The 24,056-nt window shown below is 37.3% G+C and overlaps 2 protein-coding genes across 5 annotated transcripts; both read right to left on the bottom strand.

Moving 5' to 3' along the window:
- Positions 1–2,036: 2,036 nt before the first annotated feature.
- On the bottom strand, positions 2,037–13,463 carry LOC309487931 (uncharacterized protein). Of its 3 annotated transcripts, none has more exons than XM_082155915.1 (10): positions 13,375–13,463; positions 11,289–11,334; positions 9,877–9,972; positions 8,694–8,883; positions 7,904–8,055; positions 7,675–7,830; positions 6,731–6,883; positions 6,239–6,258; positions 4,393–4,615; positions 2,037–3,062 (listed from the first exon to the last, which is right to left on the bottom strand). In XM_082155915.1, exons 1-10 carry the CDS (start codon positions 13,423–13,425, stop codon positions 2,836–2,838), a joined length of 1,314 nt encoding a protein of 437 aa, XP_082012041.1. In that variant the 5' UTR covers positions 13,426–13,463; the 3' UTR covers positions 2,037–2,835. The 3 variants fall into 3 exon arrangements, with proteins under 3 accessions (XP_082012041.1, XP_082012043.1, XP_082012042.1); XM_082155917.1 differs by having other exon boundaries at positions 6,764–6,883; XM_082155916.1 differs by having other exon boundaries at positions 7,675–7,818.
- Positions 13,464–14,171: 708 nt separating this feature from the next.
- On the bottom strand, positions 14,172–19,492 carry miip (migration and invasion inhibitory protein). Of its 2 annotated transcripts, none has more exons than XM_082155207.1 (9): positions 19,027–19,492; positions 18,043–18,233; positions 17,679–17,766; positions 17,457–17,568; positions 17,170–17,246; positions 16,942–17,068; positions 16,168–16,264; positions 15,147–15,278; positions 14,172–14,531 (listed from the first exon to the last, which is right to left on the bottom strand). In XM_082155207.1, exons 1-9 carry the CDS (start codon positions 19,274–19,276, stop codon positions 14,391–14,393), a joined length of 1,215 nt encoding a protein of 404 aa, XP_082011333.1. In that variant the 5' UTR covers positions 19,277–19,492; the 3' UTR covers positions 14,172–14,390. The 2 variants fall into 2 exon arrangements, with proteins under 2 accessions (XP_082011333.1, XP_082011334.1); XM_082155208.1 differs by having other exon boundaries at positions 17,481–17,568.
- Between the last annotated feature and the right edge of the window lie 4,564 nt (positions 19,493–24,056).

Genomic DNA, 24,056 nt, shown 5'->3' with positions numbered 1-24,056 from the left:
CTCACCCTGTCTGTAGTCTGTACCTCCTGTGCACAAATTATTCATACAGTGTCTTTACACTTGACATTAACATGCGATCACCGTGATCCGATCATAAGCCAATCAGGACACTGTGCGTTTACACCTGTCTGTCCACATGATGGACCACATCAAGTGGCTTCTGTATCTGGATGACAGATCGGATCTCGCATGCAAAGAAAAAAAGGATGGATCCGGTACATGCAAAGTCGACCTTTAGTGGTGGGATTTCTTTTAAAAACAGTTTTCAGTCGGGGGACATTTGAGGAGGATATGAAGCGGCAGATTGTTTGACGTCCACCTGTGAATGGAGACACGATCGGAAAGTTATCCGATCAGCGTGTCCAGGTTCGAAGGTAGCCTACTGTCATTCCCTCTCCTCTCTCCGGAACTGAGAGCTGTGTGGTTTTGCGATACAGTCGAGTGCGAAGTACATCGCAAATACTGAAATGTTTGCCTTCGCATCCGAAAGTTGCAGAACCTTCATTTTCTGTAAAGAACGCGCATTTTCCCCACCACAGCTGTTCTCGGACCCATACGTTTCTCATTACCGGCATCTATCCACTTTATTAGTAGGCTACTTGCAGCCTCTTCACCCTCATTTTGCGAGATTTGTAAAAATGTCCCCCGACTGGAACTGGTTTTAAAAGAAAACCCACCACTTCAGGTCGACTTTGTTTGCACCGGAGCCATCCTTTTTTTCTTGCGAGATCCGATCTGTTCTCAGAAGCCACTTTGGCCCCGTTTACACTGCCAGTGAAATGTGACCCAATTCCGATTTTTTGCTCACATGTGACACAGATCGGATGTGTTCTATGACAGTGTAAACAAGAAAAAAACGCATGCATTCGGATATTTCCAGATCGGTTTCAGGCCTCATTCATATGTGGAAATAAATCGGATATGTGCCAATGCGACTGTCATGTAAACAGGAAGATCGGATTTTCTGAGGCATTAGGCAACGTCTCCGCGGTTTAATGACGAGAGAAACCCCGACGCAGATCTGCAAAGGGACGGATGGCCCGACGAAACGTTGTCATCGTAGGAGAGGAATGTGGAGAGGGTCACGGGAAGTGTTTTCATATGACTGTAAATTTAACGAAATTTTTTGTTAATTTACATTTATTCATTTCAAGCAATTAGTAATTTATTTGTAATAAACGCTTTAAGTGGGCTATTTAAATTTTAAAAGTGCTAGGACTATTTACATATTCAATTATATTTTTAAAACATACGCGCAGATTGTGATGTAATATTGTGTGTGCATAGAAAGAATTTGTCCGCAGCCGCTCAAAAAAGAAAAAATAAAATTGTTCACAGCTGCTCTACTCCTGAGCGCAACTCCTGTCAGTGTTGTGTAAGTACAGGCTCTAGGCAGTTTTTTTTTTTTGCGTTAATTTCTATTTCTTGTCGCTGTGCAGGCTCTTTATTGTATAACAGTGAACAGCCCCCTTAATGTATGTGCCGTAGATCGGTCCGTTGCATTACGAATGAAAGCAGTATCAATAATGTCAAATATGTGATGTGCAGTCAAGTTCGGCTGTGTGTATGTTGTTTTAACGAGTGTTCTCACCGACACGCTTGTGATTCGTGGAGTTTTAACGAGTTTTATAGACATTGTTTCTTATTCAAAAGTGGTGTTTGGCAACTTTGCATATCGCAGAGCATGAAACATATTTTGTGTTCGTCTATTTGTGCAAGAGAATTTAACCCTTTAAGCATGCGCGATATGTTTCAGATAGTAGCCTATATGGCAAGTGTAAACACATGAATCGGATATGGGTCACAATTTAAAGAATGTGTAAACAGACAGTCAAAAAAATCGGATATAGGCAACAAATCAGAATTGGGCATCAAGACCTGCAGTGTAAACGAGGCCTTTATGAGCCACTTTACAGAAGCCACATTATGTTAACGTAAACGCACCATGTCCTGATTGGCTTATGATCCGATCAAGTGTAAACGCAGCCCTCGACTACCTCTGGACACGCTGATCGGATAACATTCCGATCAGAAGCGCGTTTACACTTGTCTTTTCAATGTGTATGTGGACAACATCCGGATACAGGTCGCATGTTAATGCCAAGTGTAAACGCAACATAAAAAAAACAACAACAAAAAAACATAAGACATTTTTGCTGCAGCAGCAATTCAGATGTGCATTTCGGGAAAAAAAATTGACAAACGTAAATTAAGGGTAAATGCCCGTTCACACCAAGAATGATAACTATAAAGATAATATTAGCATCCACATCATTGGATGATATAGTTTTGTTTATTCTAAGCGCGTGCTTGTCTGTCACTTTAAATGCTCGTGCTCATTACAGCAGGATGGATTCTGATTGGCTGCCAATGTTTTTATCGTTCATTAAGCTGGATACAATTTTTCTGAAAGTGATTCCAATGAAATCGTTTCTCTGCTGTAATCGTTATAGCTGTGGTGTGAACTCTGCTATACAGTAATATTTAGAACTATATCTTTATCGTTATCTTTATAGTAATCATCCTTGGTGTGAACGGCCTTAAATCATCTTCTTGATGTGAAAAAAGGCTAAACTCGTTACTTGGTGCTCTACATCTGGAACACTTGCGCATTCTGTATTCGACTCTCAGTTCATTCAAGGTATCCTAACCAATACATTATGTCAGCATGTCTGTTTCTCAGGAAGCGAAACCATGACCTTAGCATTCATTTCGTGCCTCGATCTACCAGGGATATTACACCTAGCCACTTGTGATTTTCAGCCTTGTGATTCAACCTGGAACCTTGTTGAAGGCTATTCTGAAGTTCATGCAAGAAACCACATGTTCAAGTTCTCACTTTCCAGTTGCTGGCACAGGAAAACTCAAGCTCGGTTCCTCCTCGGCCTTCTCCTGTGCACTCATTGTTATTCTGACCTCCTGAGAGGGTGGATTTGACTCTTGCTGTGGTGACCGTGCGCCGATAAGGGGAAGGGCTTCTTCGCAAACTCCTGCCTCTTCCTTTTTATCGCCTGAGTTAGAGCCTAATATCACCGTTCCAGGAGAGTAGATGTAGATGGACCCTAAAATAGACAAATGATGTTGAAGTTAAACCAAAACAGGTCTTATTTATACCCTCTCAATGCAAAAATGCAGCAAATTTATACTGCCCATACCTTTTTGTAGCCAAAATCATAAATATGTATGTATGTCTGCATGTATAGCTTTGAGAAACACACCAGACTGACAGACTGAGAAGAGAGTTGCTGCAATAATGTTAAATATGTGAATAAATAAGGTGTTTTTTGAACAGTCAAGCAGCAGATCCTAAAAACTAAATCAAGATTTTGTAAAAGTTATGGCCTCTGTCTAGGCAGACAGAGAGGAACCAACCCGTTTTGTATCAGCTCGAACAGGAGCAGGAAAAAGCTTAAAGGAAATCCAAAACAAACAAAAAAGTTGTAAAAGAAAAAAGCCCCCACATACCAGGAAGTGAAAATGGAATTTAGACAATAGTGGACTTGCAGATAAAGTGAAAGGAAACATGAGGTGTGTCTGCCTTAAAGGATAAGTGACAAACACTTGAAGTGAATTACTCATTTCCATCACATAACTAGTCTAAAACATTCAAGCTCCAACCGGCTTAAGTGACACGCCGGTTCTAACAAAACTAAAAATAAATACTCTATTGAAATTATTGCAACAGTTTCTGGCTTGTAAAAAGTTCCCCAAAATTAGTTGTCATTATTTTCTCATCAGACCCTGTATTATCATTTGTGAATCACAAAAGAAGATGCTCTTTTGCCTATATGTGTGGGTGTGTGGGTGTGTGTGTGTGGGTGGTATCCTACACTCACACACACACACACACACACACACACACACACACACACACACACACACACACACACACATATATATATAAATACACACTGTATATATAAATATATATGATGTACACACATATCTTACATAAAAATAAACTTTTATGTTAGATATGATTAATCAATTTGACAGCACTAATACAATCACTTAATTTGTATACATTTATCAGAAAACAAAACTCAATAAAAGACTTAATCCATCTTATTTACATTTACACATTTAGAAGATGCTTTTATCCAAAGCGAATTACAAGAGAGGAACAAAGCAAAGAGCCAACAATAAATTTCAGGTTAGTAGAGAAGATGTTTTGTTTTGTTTCTTGCAGTGTCCACATGACATGCATACATTCCAGATCTGAGTGAGCAAGAGACTTCTTCCTATGATCTACTTTTTTGTTTAATCATGACAGCATGTTCCTTTGAATCATTTACGAAGATCCTGTACAATAAGTTCAAATGCAATGCGAAGGCAGATTCAACATAAAGTTCAGAAATGGCTCTAAGCTCAAGGAAGGCTTCCAGGACTCACCTACAGTATTGCTGACGTTCCCACCATTCCCATCGTGCTTCACTGTGACCTGCTGCACACCCCTAGATTGGGGTGCCATCCCCATACTCTGACCGTTGACCTCCCTGACATCACTGCCAAGCGGTATCTCAGTCTCCATGTTGTGATCTGTTGAGGTGTTGGATTGGGAATTGGACAAAATTTGGTGGTCACCTGCTTTCTGTCTCCAGTGCTGCTGTTCTTCCTACAGTGACCATAAAACAAAATTAAAGGGGAATTTTCACTTTAAAGAGGACCTTTTATGCCTTTTTTTTTTCATATTCAAATTTCTGTAGTGTGTAATGTTGCTGTTTGAGGTCTGCTAAGTTCCAAAGAAACAAAGTCCCTCCAGCGAGAGTTATTCTCTATATCAGTGTCACTGTTTCTGAACTCCCTGAAACGCCTCCATTGTAGTTTTGAGTTTTCTTCCGGGAACGAACACGTCACAATATTCCTCATTCAAATAACTCCTGCCCAAGGCATATGCAAAATAAAGGGGCGGGGCCTGGCTGAGTTAATTAGTAGTGTGTTGAAACTCACATGCTGAATTCGTAACCGCATACTAGCATACTACTCTTGCTATTTTTGATATAGAAAGATATGGTAAAAGTAGTACGAGTAGTACTAGTATAATTCTGCAACGGTTATGTCAAGGGGCGGGACATTTCCCAAACAAGCTCAAACCACTTGACCAATCACAACACACTGGTCCAGCCGACCAATCAGAGCACATTGTGCTTTTCAGAAGGAGGGGCTTCATAAATAGAGACAGGAACTAAACGGAGCGTTAAAGGGATAGTTCACTTTGAAATTCATTTTTGGTATGTTTTAGCTTACCTCAAGGGCATCCAAGATGTAGGTGTCTTTTTTTCCGCGGTAGTTTCAATTTTGATATTTTTAGGTCAAACCGTTCTTGTCTGTCAGTCATATAATGCAGGTCTATGGTCACGGTCTCAAAACACAAGCACAGAGTCCAAATTAAAACAATTCCCCGTCGTCCAAATTAAACAATTCCCCATCGTAAGTACACATTGATGGCCTGAGACACGAAACGAGCGGTTTGTGTGAGAAAACGAACAGTATTTATATAGTTTTTAGCTCTTATACGCAGCCACGTCCAAGTGATCTGAGGGCGCTCGCGCATCCTGGTGTGTGACGTGTACGCAGACTGGTGCATAGAGATATATACACTAGATGTCGCTTTGTCTACGGCAGTTCATTGGAACGAATGTCTTTAAGGTGACATCTAGTGTATATATCTATGCACCAGTCTGCGTACACGTCAGATCAGATCACTCGGACATGTCTGCGTATAAGAGGTAAAAACGATATAAATACTGTTCGTTTTCTCACACAAACCGCTCGTTTCGTGTCTCAGGCCATCAATGTGTACTTACGATGGGGAATTGTTTAATTTGGACGACGGGGAATTGTTTTAATTTGGACTCTGTGCTTGTGTTTTGAGATAATGACCATAGACCTGCATTATACGACTGACAGACAAGAACGGTTTGACCTAAAAATATCAAAATTGAAACTGCTGCGGAAAAAAAGACACCTACATCTTGGATGCCCTTGAGGTAAGCTAAAACATACCAAAAATTAATTTCAAAGTGAACTATCCCTTTAATGAGAAGAGCTACAACACAATCAAATATGGGAAAAAAATAATGTGTTTTTTGAACATTCAAGCTTAAGCATATTCAAGTAGAGCCCAAAAATAAGACTTTGTAAAAGTGCATAATAGGTCCTCTTTAACACTTCAGTTATATGAACAAAATCAAGTTAATTTAATTTATTGTGATATGCGATCTCAAAAAGTACTTACATGTTCTCCCTTTATGAAACCTAAAATGAAAACAAGAAATAAGTAAATATGCTGTGTGTGTCAGACAGTGAGAGCAGCTCGTGTAGGTGCACGGTGACAGTGTGAAATGTATGTTTCATGCTTATGGGCGTTCTGTGGTTTCTCAGGTTGCCACGGATGTGTTGAATGCATGTCATTCTGAAACACTCTGAATATATATGTTAGGTGTGACCTTATGGGAATAAAAGCACGTGAGACACATTGCAATTGGCTTTACTGTAAGAAGTGATCTGGGTGGATTCCAGGCCTCTTATAGCCACTACACTTGCACTTTAGACATGACAACAGAATGCTGTGGTTCAAAAGGAGTTTCTTGGGTTTTGAAAATTCCCAAAACAATTACGGCTGACAAACACAGCATCATTGCAGGGTTGTGTTATTTGTATTGATTTGTAGCCTGTTGCTTGCTTAAGTATTCATATGATCCAATGCATTATAGTCTTTATATCATACCGAAGCATTTCGAAAGGGTTTTCAGGGCCTTGCCTTTCATCAGCATACAAAATCCAGCAATGAACAAGAGCATCAACAGTAAGACAAACAGCGGCAGCAGCCAACTGGACTGGCTTTCTTCTGAGTTGCCGTCTCTTGGTAGTCGATTGCCCTCTGGTGATGACAAAGAGAAACACAAAGAGTAATGATTCTCATTACTGTGATCCAATGAATTAATTTTTTATTGAAATAAGCATAAAAATACTACCATATTATTTAAAAAAACTTTAATTTGAGGGGGTTTTTTTTGCATTAGGGTAATACATTAATACATTTCATGAAAATAATGCTACAAAAAACTTGGTCCAAAAGTAGGCTTCGTTTTCTTTGTGCAAAATTGATTCATTTTAAAGGTGCAATGCGCAACATTTCATGTTAAAAATACCCGTTTTTCTAACCCATACATGCTTAAACAATTGCCTGATGGGCTGAATGAGCCCTTCTCTGATCACTGCGATTGCCTCTATAATCCTGTACAGTAAAATAAATAAGAGGGATTCGGGTCGGAATTTGAGACTGGACGTGACGTCATGCGCGTTCACGCTCACCTGGCTATGTCTGGTTGCAGTTTCGCTTGTCGCCAGAGGGGGCATAGTTCTGCAAAAACTCAGAGACTTGCGCATTGCACCTTTACATTTTAGGTACTATGACTCTGCTATATGCTTTTAAATCTGAATTAAATCTGGTTACTAGCTTGTTTCCGCCACAAACACACACATTTTTTTTTTTTTACTTGTACTTGTCTAGAAATTGTGACTTTTTTTCCTCAGAATTGCAAGTTGATATCTCGCAATTCTGACTTCTACAGGTTTAAAAAATTTTTTTTTAGCACTTTAAGATTCAAATATTTTATACATTCCATTCCATAAAGATATAATAGTCTAATCAACACATCCCAACAGTACCTGTCCTCGGGGTGGGAGTTGTATCGGAAGAGTTGGTAGTAATGATAATGGAGGAGGTAGATGATGCTGCCATCTTTGTTGTGGCATTCATACCCTCTATGTCCTGTGATGATGTGCCCTCTATGCCCAAGTTCCTGAGGTTTACTATTGTTTTCACTGTAAGATTAAATATTTTATACATTCCATTCCATAAAGATATAATTGTCTTAACAAAACATCCCAACAGTACCTGTCCTCGGGGTGGGAGTTGTATCGGAAGAGTTGGTAGTAATGATAATGGAGGAGGTAGATGATGCTGCCATCTTTGTTGTGGCATTCGCACACTCTCTGTCCTGTGTCGCTGTGCCCTCTTTGAGCATTATCATTCCCAACTGAGCACAACTGTGAGAAAGGGCACCGAGAGAACGCATTAGACAAGAGCAGCTCAGCCTTTTCATGTTGATTTAATATTGTGTGTTTGTTTAACGCTGGTTTAACATTCCTCAAATATATAGAAGATAATATGCAAATAACTCAATCTTTTCTGTGCTTTTGTTAACCTTAACCTTCCCAGATAGAAGATATCAAATGTGTGAGAGAGATAGAGAAAGTGCGTGTGAAAAAAAACAGAGATAGAGATAGATAGAAAAATGAAAGAAAGTGAAACTAACTCTTTATCTTCCTGTTATAATGAATTTATGCTGTTCTCATTCTCTTTAAATTTTTAATGCTGAATTGTTATATGAAGGACTAGCTGCTTATTGCCAATAAAAATAAATAATGCATTGTGTAAATCACACATTTACACAAAGCATGCCTATTAAAAAGTTTGAGTATTTCAGTCCCATAAAATACTGTTGCTAGTTTAATGAAGGTCAAAACAGCCCATCACCGAAATATTCTGGCCCCTATTTGGATTGAAGTCTGAGGGACTTGCATGCATTAATGATCATTTCGAAATATTTTTTAAAGGTATTGTGACAACAGTATCAGACTCATGGTGGGCCATGAATATTCTAATATGTATGAATGTAACTCACTCTTTATGAGGCTTGCAGGTTGCGTCCAGAGAGGGTTTGCTGGAGAATGTGCCAGTCTTACAGGGAACACATGGTTTATGGCAGTATGTCACATAATCGTTGCCTTTCTCACAGTAAAAACCTGGTTTGCAGAAGCACTTCCGATTGCTTTCCTGAGTGCATGGAGTAACTTCCATTTGCTTTTTATCCTCTGTTTCCACCCAAAATATACAAAGACATACAGAGCCGTCAATGACAATAATTCTACTAAAACATACAAACATCTTATAGTTTAAAAAAAATTAAATTAGTATGAAAAACTTTCAATTTGAAGTGTACTTTTTACATTAAGCTTGACCCAGGTTAGGGACAATTCACACAGAAAGCGCTTTTGCATTCGACTAAGCTGCTTTTCTATTGTTTTTCTATGTAAGCATGCATCATAGACGGACGCCTTTGGTCGCTGCGCTCGTGCACGACACACAGCGATCTAACAACGTGGCGCTCAAGTTAAAACAAGTTCAACTTTTGTTGCTTACACGTGAAAAAACAACACGTACTGACACGCAAACAACACGAAAACCACATAATTGGCGAGAACACAACGCGTGAAACGTGAGACGCGAGCAGTGAAATAGATAAAGGCTAGGTCGCGAGATGTGTTGTTGAACTTATTTTTAGTCTAGAAAAACGCGTTCTGTGTGAATGGACACTAAGGTTAAAGTCAACATGAAATTTACTCTGTTTACTTTCTTATTTCACATTCCCAGTCTTGTGCACGGTTCGTCAATTTTTACAACAAGTGTTAATACAACACTTTCATCCTAAGAAGGGTTAATACAACACTTTCATCCTAAGAAGGGTTAGGAAACAAGAAAAAATGGGGTGTAACTTGATTTTAATTGAAATTAATTGAATGGCGAAAATAATCCCTTCCCGAAAACTTCCTTAGTGAGATCATCCGAAATAAAATGTTGTTTGAGAGGCAGAGGAAGTTATTACACATTGCTTAAAAGTAAATTACATAGAAAAAAGATTACTTTTTTTCTATGTAATAATGAGCACTGATGAGTCACACATATACAGTAAGACCAGGAATGTGTATGAAGCAAGTAAATAAAGGATGACATTAATCCAGAGTTTTGTTGGCCTTTTCAAAGCTAACTTGCATTTAAATGCTGGGAAATGTCATGCAATCACTAACCAGAACACTTTTTTGTGCAGTACTGACATGTCTGGATTCCCTGTCTCAATGCCCGGTAACAATTACTGTTACACTCACAGTCGGATTTGTTATAACCTACATGAGAAACAGAACACAGAGATCAAAAGTAATCTTCATGTGATACAGTTCTGCTGGATGTGCAGGAGTAAAAGCAATTATGCAGCATGATTTCAAGAGTTTTGAAGTGACTAGCAGAAAGTTTCAAAGCACACACTCGTACACAAATTACAGATACAGACATTCTGAAACTCGAGGGAAAAGCATTCAGTCAAAGTTTGAGTAAACTCCCTATAGTCAGTTCACATAAGTCATGGCTTTATTGTGACAGAGGGTGCAAGCTTTTGGTCAGCGTAAAAACACGGAAGATGTTTTCTAAAGCCAGTTAGGGACAGATTGACTGTTTTAAACCACCCATCTGTTACATTTACATGTTGACTGGCAGCATGACACTAGATTTTTCAATTTCACAAGGAAACAAGTGTCACAAAACCTTATGACTGGTCCTGATGGTTTCAATGTGATTTCTAAGGTGTTCGGGAATAGTTGCAAGGTGTTTTTTTTTTACTGTCCAAGATGAAAGAGTCCATCTTCAAGAGTTCACGACCAATAACTCTGGTACATACAGTAGGAGTTATTGTTCATTTCGGCAGGCAAAAAAGTGTGGCCGCTTAAAGTAAGAGCTCTCTTCTCCTCAAGCTGCATTTCTATCGTTTGTCTAGTGATGCTTGCCTCAAAATATATACCACTAATAGCATGAAACTTCTGCAATACAAAATTACATGAAGCTAAATGGAATGGATGAGCAAGTAACCACTGTTTTACTATAAAAGGGTATTGGGTCATGCTTACGCATACTATAACGATGTTTAATGTCTGTCATTTTCTTCAGACATTACACTTAAAAGGTAATGGTTACTGAGGGTTGAGGTAATTTTTTTTGAGGTAAGTTATTTTTTGCACAATTGGAAAAAGGTTATTCAGATTATTATTCTTTTAATAACTTTTCTTTGAAAGGTTCTTTTGGGGAACCATTGCATTGAGAACATTTTTTAAGAGTATATAAGCTGTTTTAAGACTATTGGTCAATCCTGATAAAAACATAAGATAAATCTGTTTAAATGCCATTTACGTCAGTCTCAGCGTTCAAAAGACCAGCACTTTTGTTTCCCACACTCTTTAATGTGGCTTTTTTTATTTTTTACTATCAGTTATTTTAAGATAATAATCAAAATTCTCTCTCAGGAGTGAGTAATGGAGTGAGATCAGTCATTATGGTATAATTACACAGAATACTATAGGCTGACTGTGGATTGTATCAGAAATTTGATCTAATTCACCTCAGGGCAGTATGTTTGATGAATGATGCTAAAGATGAAGTGGTATAAACTTACCATTGCCACATTTAGTTGGACAGCTGGCGGGTATACATGGAAAAAGCTGTAAAAGAAAAACAAATAAAACTGATTTGCACATGAATACTAGGAATGCTAATCATAAATATTGTCTACTTATATCAGGTTAGATCTTCTGCATTTTTCTTTGGCCTTTAATGTTTCTCTGTATTCTGTTGATCATTAAACCAGATGTAGTAATCTATAGGCTTACTACAGTGTTTAACTTGAGTGTAAATGCGCAGTTGTACCCAAGGTGATGACAGCAAACAAGGCTCTATGATCGCATCAGGCAAAAAAACAAGGTTTGGCTATGCATGTTCCCTGCAGATATAGTGAATGATAACAAGCTTGACTTAACCTAAATGTCTTTTTGAAAGGAAGTAAAGGTTAAAAAACACCCTCAAAACATTTGTTGTAACCAACGGAAGGTTTTTTTTTTTTTTTTTTTGACTAGTTTTAGGATTGCATAATCAGGTCAAAAACAGGTAGGTAACATAAGTTTGACCCCAAATGAACTCGAAGGAAGCGCGTTTATTAGAGGATACAGAGAAAAGTGCATGAGCTCATCATAATTCAATTTACTAGGAATTGTGTGCAGTTTTAAAGAGTCATTTGAAGACGAGAACTGTTTGTTTTGTAGGTTTGCCAACCTGCTTGACAGCCTTTCTTGATTTAAATGCAGATGCTTTTATTAAGAGTGTTTTAAAGTTAAAATCTGTCATCAGATGTAAGCAAATGAGCTGACAAGGTGAGTTCAGAGACTGTCATCTGATTTAATCAAACAGACAGTTCTGTGTCGCCCTATCGCAGAGTGAAAACAGGTACAGTCCAGGGAAATTCTAGGAATAATGCCACGTTTTCTAGGGAAAATGTCATTGAAGGACAATCGATGGGATTGTGGATATGGATGTTTTCGTGCCATTCAGAGGACTGACAAATTCACATTGGCACGTAATTGTTTTTTTTGTCAAACTGCCTGAGAGAAGGGTCAGATAAGAGATAGGTCACAAAATGGAAATTTCTCAACCCGAGAAACACCCACTGAAAAATTCTTATCAGGCTTGCTTTTATGACCTGGTCACTACAGAAAACCACACAAAATGTACAGGTAAACAAGTTATGAAAAGCAAGCCAAGAGACACTGTTTCATTTAGGCTGTGAGTGGGTGGGTTGGTTTTTAATAGGGGATCCCTGCGTATCAAACCAACCAAACTGAATGTCCATTACATCCAGGTTCATCTCAGTGATCTGTTTTGAAAGATCCTCTTACAGATTGGTTATTTTATCTTGGTCATATTGTGGTAGAACTATTACAACTCAAAGTTCTCTATCTGTATCTGAGGGCAGAAATGACTAGGTTAGCCTGCAGATGAAGATTACCAGTAACTGAAATGCTTTGTTGTCCTCTTACTAAAATTACTGGAAATTCTTTTGTGACTAAGAAGTTTAGTTTTGCTAGTTTAAAGCGTCCCCAATGGTCAGTGTGACTGAGAAACAGCGTTTTGCATTCAGTGCCTCTTGGTTTAACTCTTTCAATATACCTTAGCCTTCTAAGTGTGAATATTCAATAAAAATCAACTTATATAGGCTGCATGCAAAACTTTTAACTAATTATTAAATGCCATTAAAGACCAAGAGTGCGATGGCACACAATTGTCTGTGTCTCAAAACCTAGTGAACTGCCTTTCCAGACGCATTTTACTTGGACTTTGAACAATCGGTTTTTTGTAAAACTCCCTCATCGTAACATAAACCATTTAGACAGTAAATGGTTGTTTTGAAGTTTTTCCATTCGTTTTCTGAAGAACTAGAGAATTAAAAACTCTGTGAAAATTGAATAACAACTTCTGTGGCATCAAATTGTAATATTATAATATTTTGGCGCTAATTGGAACCTTTATTTTGAAGCTCACTTAGTCTTGAGACATGTCCTACAGTTTTGATTTATTCTAAACCGACAATAATAAAAGTCCCTTTGGACGAAAAGAAAAAAACACCCGTTGATTAAATATTATTGTTGATTATTGAAAATCATATTATTGAAAAACGTCTAGTCGAAAGTAGAAAGGAAAGCAAAACTCACCAGATAAAACAGCAGAATAAAAGTGCTTCTTGTTGAGGTAGATGGTGTCATGATCAACAGCAGATGCAGATTCTGAGCGCTGCGGTAAATGTCATTCAGTTTAAAGCCTTTATATTTTAAGGGTGCCGTGCATCAGACCAATCACACACAGAGAGGAGGAGGGGCTGTTGTATGTATTCATAGAAAGTTGGCATATACACACTACTAGTATCATTTTATTTACACGCTTTTTTATTATGTGCATACCTTACCTTTACACATTCATTGAGATTAATTCAATAACGGTTGAACTTTATTTTACAGTCCTGTTCCTCATAAACATACCATGTACTTATTATGGTAATTGCAATAACTAGGAACTGAACCTACTCCTAAACCTAACCGCATGTAGTTACCTTATATTTTCCCAGTCATTTCTTAAGTACACATGCAAACTGCAACCTCAATAATCGTACAGTAACATGTTTAAGCATCAATTGTATAAACATTAAGTTCAATACATGCAGTCAAATTCTGCATGCAGTAGCAACATTTAGTAAATAAAGTACTAAATATTGTAATGTGCAATTAAGTTATGCCAAATTAGTTTATTTAGTGTATATAAAGTGCATTAATGTAACTCAGTAATGTGCATATAAATATGTGCATAATTTACCATTTATATTTGAGTATTTACAACCTGCATAGTCTACTCTACAAGATCACATTAAGCACTTACATTAAAGTTTTAATGTTCAGTGAACATTAAAAGACTCAGTAAATGATGCCACAGATGAAAACAGAAATTACTGTTACACTTGATGTTCCATTTCATTTCTTTATTTGAAATTTAGAACAAAACAAGCGAACATCACCATGGTAGAAGTGATTCACACAAATGATTCATGGTTTTTCATTATTACACATACAAAAGAAGCAACTTGTTCATAAGCACTCATTTCAGTAAATCCAGGAAATCCACTGGACGCAAACACATTCACACGTTGCTCCTTTTTGAATGCAACTCTGCAGAGACGTCAGTAAAGTGCGTGAGAGCGGCTGTGGGGTTCTGGCCTCTTTGGGTCTAAATGCTGAAAGGCATATCGTGGCAAACGAGACACGTTTTTTTGAAGCTGGTCAGAATGCTGGTGTCTTGATGCATTGGGCAGGGATGAATCCTAAAGATATGATTATAAGTGATTGAAAGTTAGCAAAAATATTGAGCTGACACAAATCATCCGAGATAAACAGTTACGAAGCCATGTCTTTCTTAATCTAGAAATAACTTGTAGTTTCTTGTACACTAACATGTATATGCAGGTGTGATATTAAAAGACTGAAATGAATAAACATTACAGATCTGACACAAAATTTCCAATGCAACTGCAAGACAAACCTGACCATGTTTCTGCACAAGCATTTCAGTCATTAGCCATTCAAAGGAAACAGATTTCTAAATAAGATGAGATGTTTTTTTCTTTTTCCCAGGAAACTACATTTGGTTTTATCTGTTTACTGAATGTAAAGTAAACCTGATATAGATTATCTGATTTGCATGATGCCTGAATGAAATCACCCTGAAACCAGATGAATTTAAAACGCTTGTAGCCAATAAAGCAGGTGCATTATGAAACAGACATTAACAGTAAGATAAAATAAATATTATCAACACTACTGTTGTCATATAAAGTGATATTGAAATGCCATTAATAATTAACAAATTGACAATTGTAAATATGTAGAATCTGCAATGGTCGCTTAACACCTGGACTGTTCTCCCTATAATATCTCACCAGTTTATTGTCAAGCCAGGATGAGGATGAGCCTCTCGTGGACGCATGTTTTGCCAATGAGCCCCGCAGATCCAGACTGCTCATCTGAGAGCCAGAGTTCAGGGTGGGATTGGACCACCCGGACAAACAGTGCTGTAAAATTCATATGTGCATGAGAATAAATAGTTAGCAAATGTTGTTCATAATCATCATAATGATGTAGTCATTATGATACAAAAATTATCAATGAAAATCAGAAAAATTTGAATTATCCATTAATAAAGCTGACAGGCACGTTATTAGCCAATGGCGATGATCTCAAAAGCCAAATATCAACCATATAGTAGCTTTGGTTGATATATATGGTACCCGTCAAATGTTTTGAAACATGATTTTTTTTTATTCATGTTTTTGAAAGAAGTCTTTTATGCTCAACAAAGGCTGAATTTATTTAAACAAAAACACAATAAAAACAGTAATATTGCGAAATATTAGTATTAATTAAGAGAACTGTTTTCTATTTTAATAGATTTAAAAATGTAATTTACTCCTGTGATCAAAGCTGAATTTTCAGCATCATTACTCCAGTCTTCAGTGTCACGTGATCCTTCAGAAATCATTCTAATATGATGATTTGATGCTCAAAAAACATTTCTTATTGTTGTCAATATTTAAAAAAGTTTTTGCTGCTTCACATTTTTGTGGAAACAATGATACTATTTCAAACATTTGTGGTAAGATTTAAAAAATAAAAATGTATACTTTTATTCATCAATGACTCATTTAATTGATCAAAAGTGACAGTGAAGACACTATAATGTTACAAAAGATTTCTATGCTTTAATAAAGTTAATTCATTCAACTTTCTATTCATCAAAGAAAAAAGTATGACCATTTCCACAAACTTGTTAGGCAGAGCTTATGTTAAGCACATTGATAATAATCAGAAATGTTTCTCGAGCATTTTCTTTGTAATGTTTATAAACTTTTGACAGGTACCATATGTTATAAGTTAATGCTGATTTCCCAAAATGAAACTCACAGAGGGCAAACTCAGACTGTCAGAGGAATCAAAACTGCAGCGGCGATGGGCTTTGTATTGGTGAGCTGGCAGCAGAGTTGAGCGAGGAATACTGATCCTGAAACAAACGCAGAGAGACACTGATACTCAAACAGTCACTCATTCACGGAGCAATACGAATCAAGTCTTGGAAACGGCAATTTTTGTTTTTTGTTTTGGGGGGAGGGGTGTCTTTATCTGGAATTTACATCCAATAATTTATTCAAAAAAGAAAAAGAAAAAAACATTAAAATTTTAATCACTAAAGTAAACATTTTGTTTGAAATGGGTATAAACAACATTATCTCCAAACATATTTCTAAAGAAAATGGCATATGCATTTTTGTCTTTCATAATTTTCAGACATCTTAATTTATCATTAACCATTTAAAACAATTTAACTAAACCACTTCTGACTATTCTACACTATTTTAGATTTTTGTATGAAACATTTATTTGAATAACAACTATTTGAATAACTTTTTTCCTGTGATCAAAGCTGAATTTTCAGCATCATTACATCATTGTCACATGATCCTTCAGAAATCATCCTTGCCGCTCAAGAAACATTTCCTATTATTATCAATATTGATATTGAATTCTTTTGCAACATTATAAATGTCTGTAGTCACTTTTGATCAGTTTAATCAATGCATCCTTGCTGAATTAAGCATTATCTTTCTGACCCCAAACTTTTTAACGGCACCATATGAATAAGTTTAAAAAGAAATTGCATAAACACTTTGCTGTGTTCACCTGATGAAAGCAGGCTCTGTGTCAGTATGAGGGTGTTCAGATTTGGGCATCTTGCACACCGGACAGCCGACCTGTGCGTCCAGCGGAACCGCGAACAGTCGACTGTTTATTCTGTAGCAGAACGTGCCTGTGGACCGAAGGCCAAATGAAAATGAAGACTTCACGTACCTAGTACGTTCATGACGTGCAAAAGCGATGTTATGAAACACAAATCAGCAGATCTCTTACACTGATGCGTGTCTGCAGGCGCCTGCGGCTCTTCGCCATCAAGTGTGGAAGACACAAGATCAGCAACAGATGGAAGCCTGTGAAAAAAAACAGCATTTGCATTATCGAAACAACTTTTGACATGGATGACTTGAGATGTCTCGGAATTATGAAACAAAAGCCTGTGTGTTGCAGTGATTTTACCATGGTTAGGTGGTTTTAGACATCTAACCATCATTGGATTATACGATAAATCATTATTTATCAGGGTTTCATTGTCTAACGACACAATCTACAGTTTTACAGACCCTGATAACAAGTTGTGGACGCACTCGTCTCGGTTGACCTGACGGAAGCTGCGGAGCTCGCTGAAGAACTGCTCAGAGCGATCGGCAAGAGAGCTCTCGGCGTCCAGGAGGCCTACAAACAAATCAAACCATAACGGTTTCCTTTACTGGTTTCCAAACAGCACCTGCAATGAAACCTGTTGAGTTGAAACTAATTATTTAAATGTTATTCAAATAACTTACCTGCAATCCAATCATAGCCCAGTAAAGGCTGTATGTGTCTCTCTGGTAGAGTATCCAGTCCAGCAGTCGTTGCGCTGTCAGTCTCTCTCTGCAGTCCCAAAAAAAAGGAAAGGAAAAAAAACACAATACACATCTGGTACTCTTGAAATGAAAACACTCTGTAGCAGATGGGGATTTTTCTTTGTAGGTGCTTTTTTTTCACTTCTTTGGAAATCAATATAAACCATCAGATCTCCATTAGATTAAGTGACCACTTTTTCCTCTCTACTGTGCACTGGATACGTGGCGCCATCTAGCATGACCCAGGTTTTATTAGTTGACCATGCTGTCTTTTTTGAAAGTCTTGATGTTGAAGTACACGTACCTGGTGACTATCCGCTGTGAGAGGTGCAGGTTTGGGCAGCATCAGTCTCACAGATCGGCTCTGTCCCATCCAGCGACTGTTGCCCGTGTCCTGCAGTAGTGTGCTGTACTCGGTCACCTCTGAACTTTCCTTGTGTTTGGGTTTATGTTGGTCCGGTGTGGGGTCTTCACAATGTTCAGAAAGTTGTTCATCTGAAGATACAAAGACATTTTATCAGCAAAATGTGATAACACACACACACATATATGTATATACAGAGAGAGAGAGAGAGAGAGAGAGAGAGAGAGAGAGAGAAAGAATATATATATATAACTGGTTAGTACTATTATAGTACCAGAAACATTACTATTTATAATGTTTTTGAAAGATGTCTCTTTTGCTCATCAAGGCTGCATTTAAAAACTGTAATATTGTGAAATAGTATTACAATTTAAAATAATGGCTTTCTATTTTAATATACTTTAAAATATAATTTATTTCTGTGATGCAAAGCTGAATTTTCAGCATCATTACTCCAGTCTTCAGTGTCACATGATCCTTCAGAAATCATTATAATATGCTGATTTGATACAGTTGTGCTGCTTAATATTTTTTTGGAACCTGTAATACTTTTTCAGGATTCATTGATGAATAAAAAGTTAAAAAGAGCAGCATTTATTCAAAATATAAATATTTTCTATGATTTCTTAATAAATATATATATATATATATATATATATATATATATATATATATATATATATATATATATATATATGACAGGAACGAAAAGACATACAGGGCCTTTTAAACAACATTAAAAATAGACATGAACATGACGTCTATTAAGACTAAAGGTAACGTAAATATAGCAAATTTTACTAAATTATTTAAATATACTATTTAATTTACAGATACCCATGCACACTTTAAACTGAGCCCATAAGTTGTAAACAACACCCCACACATCATCGTTGATCGGGATAAGAAGTTTAATGTTCTGACCGGATATTTGACCGGTTTTCTCTGCTGTTGGTGAAGCTCGCGCCGCACGCGCTCCGTTTCTCTCCGTTAACGGCGCTCGACGCGGGACAATCCCGACGTTAAACGCTTCGTTCACAGAGCGGTGACTTTGGTCTTCCTCGTCCGGCCACGAGAGAGTCAGTTTTTGGAGTTTTTCGGTTTGTTTCTTCAGTTTCTTCAGTAAATCTTTGTTCTGCTTCCGTAAACCGTCTATCTGCTCGAGCGCGGCCATTCCGTCGCCATAGCAACGAGTTAAAAAACCCCAGCACGCGAATCAGACGTGGAACAGATTAAACACATTACATCGGGTACATTTACCTCTTTGGAATATAAATTATAGTTTATTAAACCATGTTGTGTGACTGTGAAATATGTTCAAATAAAAAGAATAAGAGATTCTAAACTTCCGCAACAAGCGTAAAACGGTCAAACTCAAACAGTGCACGGAGAGCAGTGATTGGCTCCGGACATTTCCCACAATGCATCTGTGTGACCAGTGGGCTTATTTAAAGGGACAAGAATATCTATCTATCTATCTATCTATCTATCTATCTATCTATCTATCTATCTATCTATCTATCTATCTATCTATCTATCTATCGGTCGGTCTGTCTAACGCTCTTTCTGTCTGTCTGTCTGTCTGTCTGTCGTTTATCTAAGTTTATTTAAGAAATGCACAACAATAAAGTGTGTAAAATTAAATGTTATTCTGTAAGAGCCACAGAAAGAAAAACAGAGAAGAAATACAAAAAGATATAGGCTACATTCAATTATTTTTATTGAGTTTCTATTATATATTTCTAAAAACCACAGCTATTCATTTTAGGGGGGGAATATTAGCATAGACAGTAGGATAGGCTACATGATTTTATGAAATTCATTTAAACAAATCCTCTTTCTTACACCACAATCAAAAGAAAATGAGAGGCTACAACCCCTACAGCATTGGCAACGCACTCATTTTTGCATACGTTTAAAATCTCTCATTTATTACTTCATATGTATTTGTGCATTAGTTTATTGTTCTTGTGTTTTGATTCTTAAGTGTTAGTGTTGTCCAGACATAATGTCAGTAATCAAAGCACAGCATGTGACAGATAGTGAGGACAGTAATGATATGGACGCAGTGCAGACTAGTGTAGGCGCAGTAGCTCTCCATATTCAGAGCACGTATCTAATGTGTCCAGGCAAGTGCAATGTCATTAGACTGACCACTGCACTGTTGTGTTGCATCCCATTAACTTTAAACACTGCTGGTCGTGGAGTCAGGTCACCTCTAACCGTCCCTATGATTTCTCGCTTCACAGTCTGTGCTGTGGACAATTAATGCATGCTGCTTGAATACTTCATAGCTCATTAATGAGGGATCATTTATCACGGCTACAGGGAGAAAAACAAACACGATGTGGACAAGATGTAAATAGTGGAATAATTCAAAATAGGTTGCATTAACAAACAGAGCATTTTGGCCATACGTAAACATATCAGTTAAACTAATTAGATTCACGACCTAATGTGATTGTGAAATAAAGTCTGTTATTTGCATGTGTATTTGAGATATTCCAACAGAGGGCAGTATTTGGCAAATTAGACAACGTTATGGCGAATGCCTGGATTTCTGTAGGCCTCTATTGTGTATAAATGACTAATCTTAACTGGTGTAGAATGCATGCTCAAGTATTAAATATGCATTTCAAGGCATGACATTTGAACAGAATAGGAAGATTTAGCATGAAAATGTGAACTTGTTGTGAGAGTGAAAAAGTCGAGTCAAACCGATAAGATCAGCAGGGGCGGTTGCTGTACAGAACAGGTATCCTGATATTGAACAGGCTGTGAATGCACTGATAAAAGAGCACTTTTGGGTCGATTGTTTCTGCAATGTGCCAGATAGAGGCTGGATGTTATTAAGATAAGAATGGATTAGTCGGGTAGATGAGAAGACTCCAGCCGAGTGCTGTTGAATCTAGCAAGAACACAAGCTCATGCGGGGCAACAAGGTCTAACGGTTTGGCATTATCAAAATCACTTCACTGCAGTATAAAACAACTGTAAAGTGGCTGTAATGATGCTAAAGAAAAATCCACAACATGCATTTTCCGGAGAGGGGTCAACCTCTACACAAGGGAATTCATGCACTTCCTCGCATTGCCTTGGAAACATGGGCTGTAATAACAGGTTAGCGGACGCCTAAAGTACAGCATAATTATTTTGTTGTGCATGTGATTAAAAGTGCTACTGCAAGGCACTTTTGGGAAGTGCAGCTTAGCGGTTGAAGATCCTGGCTAATAGCCCGAGTGTTGTGGGTTGAGACCCTGAGACCTTGAGCAAAGCACTTTGTTGTACTAGGAGAATTGGAGTCACTTTGGATCAGAAAGAGTCTGCTAAATGGCAAAACCCTTCTGAGATACATTTTCTGTGGTCACTTTTAGAAAAAAAAAGGTTCTATATAGAACCCCGTGGTTCTTTACTCAGAATCCTTTATGCCAAAAAGGTTCTATCTGCTTAATACATGTTTAACAGGCAATTAAAAAAAGTTTCTAGCGATAAAATATGCCGTATGTTTAATTCATAACATTTAAATTATTAAAAGTACATTAATTAAGTAAAAAGAATGAATTAATAATTGTATTTTGATTGCATCTTATATAACAGGTGGTTGAAGGGGCTGAAAAATAAAGAGGGTTTGAAAGATTTTTCATTGAAATAATGTGCACCAATAATAATTTTCACAATCTGACCCAAGAGTATGAATTAAGAAAGCAAGAAAGGTTCATTTGATTCTTGTTCTTCACAGTATTTTGACCGCTTAGCTTACAGAGCTTAACTATTAGGATTATATTTAAGACCAAGGCTTTAATTCTAGGTTATTCACAAACGAATTGGCCGAACAAAAAGTTAGGTTCTGATTGCAGGGTGTACTTTGACTGATGGCCTCTCGCTGTCTGCTTGTTTTGCACCTTGTCTGATGAGTTAAATTCGAGCAGTAAATCTCCTAAAGGGAACATAGCAGTCAATCAGGGATTGGAATGAGTGTGTGATGGAGGGCAGGTCAACCACACCATGACCAAGGCTCATGAATCTGCCAAGAGCTGCTTGCACAAAAGATGGACGCCCTCAGCATTCGTGTCGCTCACCTCCAGCAAGCAATGCCTTATCCTATAACTCAAGCTATCATAGTAAGTCGCTTTGATTTGTTATGTTAATTTGGTAATTTTGTGCATATATCCACCTAATATGGAAATGCATTTGGTTATGTGAAACAATCTGGCTCATTTGAACATAAATTTGGAGGAATGTAGTATAGTATAATACGTTATAATACGTTTCTTTTAAATGCAAATAGGTAAAATAACATCATGTGCAAAATTTTCTACATGTATTGATCAATACATAATTGAATGCAGTTACAAAACAAAAAAAACAAAAAAGGTTATACATATGTATACATTTACATAAACACACACACACACACACACACACACACACACACACACACACACACACACACACACACACACACACACACACACACACACACACACACACACACACACACACAAACAAACATAAACACACACACAGGGCCTAAAATTAACACTCGCCAAGTGCCAAATGCCAATAATAATCGCCAGTTGGCGGGTAACATTTTTATGAATTCTTCTAAAAATGCAATATTGTAAGAATTTGAAGGAACATAAACAATGCTCGGGACAGTTGATGAGCCAATGCTGCATCATCACAAAAATTTAAGCACAAGACGACATGAAAGGGAACTCCATTATTACTCGTGCGAATACTGAATTGAGCTCTCTTTCACTTCCACAGTCTTCTTGCCCTTAAACAGACATATTTAAACAAAATTTTCTGAATGAATGTCCATCTTGGCATGTATCCTTGTAAACACGGTCAGTTATGTTTAAAGTGAACGTAAACAGTTGAGAAAGAATATTGCATAATTAGCATGTGTATCAGTATATTGGATTCGTGCATTAGGTCTTAAAGTGACATTAGCCTAATATACCTGCAGCTGTCTGTGTTATTAATGTTAATCAAATAACAAAAGACAAAGAAAAAACACTCTCTGTTCTAGACTGAATAACTTTTGGAACTTTAATAAGGACTAATTTCTGTTTCATGGCTGGTGAAAAAATATTTTATGAACGGTAAATTTTCTTCGATAGTAAACCCAAAAACTAAAATTCTGTTTCTGAATATTCTGAAGATATTTTAAAGAATGTTGGTAACCAGTGATGACAAAATTTTCATTTTTGGGTGAATTATCCTTTCAAGTCACCGCTCATTAGCAGGTGTGGCAAAAAGTAGATTTTAATCCCTACACACACACACACACACACACACACACACACACACACACACACACACACACACACACACACACACACACACACACACACACACACACACACAAACTCAAGGTTTGTTGAGTTAAAATAGCATAATGTGCAAAATTACAGGCAAGAGGTTTGATACAACATTCATTTAGACAAGTTATGTAATGTTATGTTTGTTCAAATCACTAACCCTAGTAATAAACTTCATTGCATATCTCGTCCTGCATCATTTCTGCTGCATGAATGATATCTCAAATCATGACAAGAGCGGTACGTTTACTTTTCTAAGCAATCAGACTTTTTTTTTTTTTCACCTGGCGGATGATAAAATGCATGAAAACTCTTTGAAGTTAAAGTGAAACTTCAACCCATCCACAACACCCTAGCAACCACATAGCAATGCCCCGGCAACCACCCATAACATCCTAGATGCTCATGAGTTTTACAAGCACGCACCACTCACATTCACTCTGGAAAATGTCAAAATCCAGTTTGATTGTCACCATTTAAACCGCATTTGCTTGAGTGTTGACATTAATACATGCTGTTCCACAGCAGCACTGATTTCCTGGAACCAAGATGCATGCTTATTAAACGTAAATTTCCACGAATTTCCAAGTGGTGTCGTTCGCCTCTGCACTTTAATCTTATGTATAG

This window comes from Leuciscus leuciscus (assembly GCF_965113295.1).
Source record: "Leuciscus leuciscus genome assembly, chromosome: 23".
NCBI classification, from domain to species: domain Eukaryota; kingdom Metazoa; phylum Chordata; class Actinopteri; order Cypriniformes; family Leuciscidae; genus Leuciscus; species Leuciscus leuciscus.
This window is presented reverse-complemented; position numbering and strand designations above follow the sequence as displayed.

What these genes read in the sequence shown, in the direction of transcription:
- LOC309487931 (XM_082155915.1), bottom strand. Translation starts at nt 13,425, where the DNA reads ATGACACCATCTACCTCAACAAGAAGCACTTTTATTCTGCTGTTTTAT. An exon ending in TCCAACTAAATGTGGCAATG is followed by an intron (nt 9,973 to 11,288) that starts GTAAGTTTATAC and finishes TTTCTCATGTAG; the next exon opens with GTTATAACAAATCCGACTGT. An exon ending in GAACGTCAGCAATACTGTAG is followed by an intron (nt 3,063 to 4,392) that starts GTGAGTCCTGGA and finishes TGTCTATTTTAG; the next exon opens with GGTCCATCTACATCTACTCT.
- miip (XM_082155207.1), bottom strand. Translation starts at nt 19,276, where the DNA reads ATGGCCGCGCTCGAGCAGATAGACGGTTTACGGAAGCAGAACAAAGAT. An exon ending in GTCCACAACTTGTTATCAGG is followed by an intron (nt 17,247 to 17,456) that starts GTCTGTAAAACT and finishes TTTTTTTCACAG; the next exon opens with GCTTCCATCTGTTGCTGATC. An exon ending in ACAGAGCCTGCTTTCATCAG is followed by an intron (nt 16,265 to 16,941) that starts GTGAACACAGCA and finishes CGTTTGTTTCAG; the next exon opens with GATCAGTATTCCTCGCTCAA.